Raw genomic sequence first — 5,154 nt, forward strand, 5'->3', positions numbered from 1 at the left:
AAGGACACACTGGACCAGACGGACCTCATAGATATATATAGAACATTCCATTCTAAAACAACAGAATTCTCAATCTTCTCGAATGCACATGGAACTTTCTCTAGAATAGATCACATAATGGGTCACAAATCAGGTCTCAACCGATACCAAAAGATTGAGATTGTTCCCTGCATATTTTCAGACCACAATGCTTTGAAACTGGAAATCAATAACAAGAAAAAAATTGGAAGTCATTCAAACACGTGGAAGTTAAAGAGCATCCTGCTAAAGAATATTTGGGTCAACCAGGAAATTAAAGAACAACTTAAACAATTCATGGAAACCAATGAGAACAAAAACACTCTGGTCCAAAACTATGGGATACTGCAAAGGTGGTCCTAACAAGGAAATACATAGCCATCCAAGGGTCACTCAAAAAAGCAGAAAAATCCTGAATGCACAAGCTAACCTTATACATAAAGGAGCTGGAGAAAAAAACAGCAAGTATAACCTAAACCAAGCAGGAGAAGAGAAATAATAAAGATTAGAGCAGAGATCAATGAAATAGAAACCAGAAAAACAGCAGAACAGATAGATGAAACTAGAAGGTCGTTCTTTGAAAGAATTAATAAGATCGATAAACCACTGGCAAGAGTTATCCAAAGGAAAAGAGAAAGGACCCAAATGAATAAAATCATGAATGAAAGGGGAAAGATCATGACTAACACCAAGGAAATAGAAACAATTATTAGAAACTATTATCAACAACTATATGCCAAAAAATTAAGCAACCTAGAAGAAATGGATGCCTTCCTGGAAACTTATAAACTAAGACTGAAACAGGAAGAAATAGACAATCTGAAGAGACCAATAACCAGCAAGGAAATTGAAGCAGTCATCAGAAACCTCCCCCCTACCAAAAAAAAAAAAAAAGAGTCTAGGGCCAAATGGCTTCCCAGGGGAATTCTACTAAAGATTTAAAGAAAAAAAATCATACCTATTCTTCTGAAGCTGTTCAAAAAAAAAAAATAGAAACAGAAGGAAAACTTCCAAACTTGTTCTATGAGGCTAGCATTACCCTGATCCCAAAACCAGGCAAAGACCCCACCAAAAAGGAGAACTACTGACCAATATCCCTGATAAACATGGATGCCAAAATACTCAACAAGATCCTAACCAATAGAATCCAAAAGTATATTAAAAGGATTTTCCATCACAACCAGGTGGGATTTATTCCTGGGATGCAAGGTGGTTCATCAACCACAAATCAATCAATGTGATAGAGCACATTGATAAAAGAAAAGACAAGAATCATATGATCCTCTCAATTGATGCAGAAAAAGAATTTGACAAAATACAGCATCTTTTCCTCATTAAAACTATTCAGAATATAGGGATAGGTGGAATATTCCTCAATGTCATAAAAGCCATCTAGGAAAAGCCCACAGCGAATATCAGTCTTAATGTGGAAAAGCTAAAAGCTTTTCCCTTCAGGTTGAGAACACGACAGGGTTGCCCACTTTCACCACTAGTGTTCAACATAGTACTAGAAGTTCTAGCCCCAACAATCAGACAACAAAACGAAATAAAAGACATTAAAAATGGCGAAGAAGAAGGCAAACTCTCTCTCTTCACAGATGACATGATACTTTATGTGGAAAACCTAATAGACTCCACCCGCAAATTACTAGAACTCATATAGCATTTCAGCAATGTGGCAGGATACAAAATCAATGCACAGAAATCATTTGCTTTTCTATACACTAACAATGTAACTGTAGAAAGAGAAATTAAGGAATTGATTCAATAGCAATAGCACCAAAAAACCTAAGACAACTAGGAATAAACCTAACCAAAGAGGTAAAGATCTAAACTCTAGAATCTACAGAACACTAATGAAAGAAATGGAGGAAGACACAAGAAGATGGAAAAACATTCCATACTCATGGATTAGAAGAATAAACGTTAAAATGTCTATTCTGCCCAGAGCAATCCACACTTTCAGTGCCATCTTATTAAAATACCATTTGCATTTTTCAAGGAGCTGGAACAAACAATCCTAAAATTTGTATGGAACCAGAAAAGACCGTAAATCACCAAAGGAATTTTGAAAAAGAAAACAAAGCTGGGGGCATTACACTGCCTTACTTAAAGCTATATTACAAAGCTGTGATCAACAAGACAGCATGGTACTGGCACAAAAACAGACACATAGATCAATGGAATGGAATAGCATCTCCAGAAATGGACCCTCAACTCTCTGGTCAACTACTCTTTGACAAAGCAGGGAAAAACATACAATGGAAAAAAGACAGTCTCTTCAATAAATGGTGCTGGGAAAATTGGACAGCTATATACAGAAGAATGTAACTCGATCATTCTCTTACACCATACACAAAGATAAACTCAAAATTGATGAAAGACCTCAATGTGAGATAGGAATCCAACAAAATCCTAGAGGAGAATATAGGCAGTAAATTCTTCAACATTGGCCACAGGAACTTCTTGACATGTCTATAAAGGCAAGGGAAACAAAAGCAAAATGAACTATTGTGAATTCATCAAAATAAAAATCTTCTGCATGGCAAGGGAAATAGTTGACAAAAATAAAAGGGAACCTATGGAATGGGAGATGATATTCACCAATGACATATCAGATAGAGGGCTAGTATCTAAGATCTGTAAAGAACTTATGAAACTTAACACCCAGAAACAATTAATCCAGTCAATAAATTGGCAAAAGACATGAACAGGCACTTTTCCAAAGAAGACATACAAATTTCCACAGACACATAATAAAATGATCCATATCACCAGCCATCAGGGAAATATAAATCAAAACCAAAATCCAATACCACCTTACACTAGTTAGAATGGCAAATATTACCAAGAGAGGAAACAACAAATGTTGGAGAGGTTGTAGAGAAAGGGGAACACTCTTACACTGTTGGTGGGAATGCAAGCTGGTACAGCCACTTTGGAAAACAGGATGGAGTTTCCTCAAGACATTAAAAATAGAGGTACCCTATGACCCAGCAATTGAACTACTAGGTATTTACCCCAAAGATACAGACGTAGTGAAAAGAAGGGGCACATGCACCCCAATGTTCATAGCAGCAATATCCATAATAACCAAACTGTGGAAGGAGCTTAGATGCCCTACAACAGGTGAATGGGTAAAGAAGATGTGGTCCATATATACAACAAGATATTACACAGCCATCAGAAAGGTTGAATACCCACAATTTGCATCAACATGGATGGAACTGGAACGGATTATGCTAAATGTAATAAGTCAAACAGAGAAAGCCAATTATCATATGGTTTTACTCATATGTGGAACATAAGGAATAGCACAGCAGACAATAGGGGAAGGAAGGGAAAACTGAAGGGGGGGGGTGGCAAATCAAAGAGGAAGATGAATCATGAGAGCCTATGGACTCCAGGAGACAAACTGAGGATTTCAGAGGGGAGGTGTGTGTTGGGATGGGGTAGCTGGGTGATGTGTATTAAGGAGGCCATGTTTTGTAATGAGCACTGAGTTTTATATGCAACTCATGAATCATTGAACTCTACATCAAAAAATAATGTACTCTATGCTGGCTAACAACATAATAAAAAAATAAAGAATAGAAATGAACAAAAACAGTTTATCAGTGCCCTCTTTTATTATAATATTATGTGGTATTGTGATTCACAAATATCTCTCTGTTGTTAACTGGTATTGCATAAGACAGACTATGCATTGTGCATATTATCTTACAGCAAATATTTACTTGTAGCCATACTTTGAAGTTTCCATAACAAAGAAATATAATACTTGAACAAAAAAGCATGCAGACAGTTTTCCACTTTCTAAATCTTGTGTGCTTCTCTGTAAAAGTTTTGATACAAATTTAGGTAAATATTGGGTGCTGAACTGTACCAGTTGAATACATCAATGTCAGCATAAAGCAAAGAAGATAGAAAAAAGTTAATTGGAAAATTTGCTCTCCAGAGTTGCTCTTCCCCAACACCTTCATGAATGCTCTGGCCACTTCCTTGTTGTGAAGCTGTAGATGAGGAGATTCAGCATGGGAGTAAGAATGGTATAGAAGGCTGACACCATCTTGTCCTGGGTGGGGAAATGATCAGAAACAGACCACATGTATATAAACATGGTTGCTCCATAGTACATTCCTACCACCATGAGGTGGGAAGAACAGGTGGCAAAACCTTTTTGGGGGCCCTCCCCAGACCCCATGTGAATGACGGCCACAATAACATGAACATAGGAAACAATGATTACTGCTACAAGAAAGAGAAGTATAATTACATGGCAAATAAACATTAACCTTTCAAATAGCAATGTATTAGTGCATGAGAGAGTGAGAAGGGCAGGGACATCACAGAAAAAGTGGGGTATCTCTCGGGCACCACAATATGGGAAGGACAGTGCAACTGCAATGACAATTATACCATCAAGAAAGCCAACAATCCAGGAAGAAACAACCATAACACAATAGATTTTATGGTTCAGGAAAACTGAGTATTGTAATGGGTGACAAATGGCAACATAAAAGTCATAAGCCATTGTAGCCAACAGGAAACATTCTGCTCCAAGCAGGGACACATATAAGAATATCTGGTCTCCACAACCAGCCAGAGAGATGGACTTCCTGCCAGACAAGTAATTGAAAGCCATCTTGGGTACAGTGGTGCAGATGAGCATGAGGTCCGTGAGGGACAGTTGACTGAGGAGGAAGTACATGGCTGTGTGAAGCTGGGTGTCCAGGTAGATGAGGAGAATCATGACAGTGTTTCCAATGAAGGCCACTGTGAAGACACCCAAGACCAGAGAGAAGAGGAAGATGTGGGTGCGGCTGTGATTGAAGATTCCCAGTAGGATGAAGTCTGAGTTGAAGGTCTGATTCTCCCATGCCATGATAAATGTATTCACTGTAGAGAATATAACATGTGAACAGTGGTCAAGACTGTGTCATGGAAATATCAAGGACTTTTAGCTTAAATCACCACACCTACATGTCTACATAGGGAATAAGTATTTCTCTGAGCATATATTTTTATTTATAAACCAGGAATATTAAAGTTTATTGTTAGCTTGATGTGATTTAAAAAAAAATAAATGTAGATAACACACATAGTACATTTTATCATTAGAACACAAGAGGTTTC

The 5,154-nt window shown here is 37.5% G+C and overlaps 1 protein-coding gene across 1 annotated transcript; it reads right to left on the reverse strand.

Annotated features, from left to right (window-relative positions):
- Positions 1 to 3,997: 3,997 nt before the first annotated feature.
- On the reverse strand, positions 3,998 to 4,903 carry LOC110581176 (olfactory receptor 2M4-like). The gene has a single exon (XM_021690933.1). It carries the CDS (start codon positions 4,901 to 4,903, stop codon positions 3,998 to 4,000), a length of 906 nt encoding a protein of 301 aa, XP_021546608.1.
- Between the last annotated feature and the right edge of the window lie 251 nt (positions 4,904 to 5,154).

This window comes from Neomonachus schauinslandi, chromosome 7, assembly GCF_002201575.2.
Source record: "Neomonachus schauinslandi chromosome 7, ASM220157v2, whole genome shotgun sequence".
NCBI classification, from domain to species: Eukaryota; Metazoa; Chordata; class Mammalia; order Carnivora; family Phocidae; genus Neomonachus; species Neomonachus schauinslandi.

Excerpts from the sequence above, each read along its gene's own strand:
- LOC110581176 (XM_021690933.1), bottom strand. The coding sequence starts at position 4,903 with ATGGCATGGGAGAATCAGACCTTCAACTCAGACTTCATCCTACTGGGA.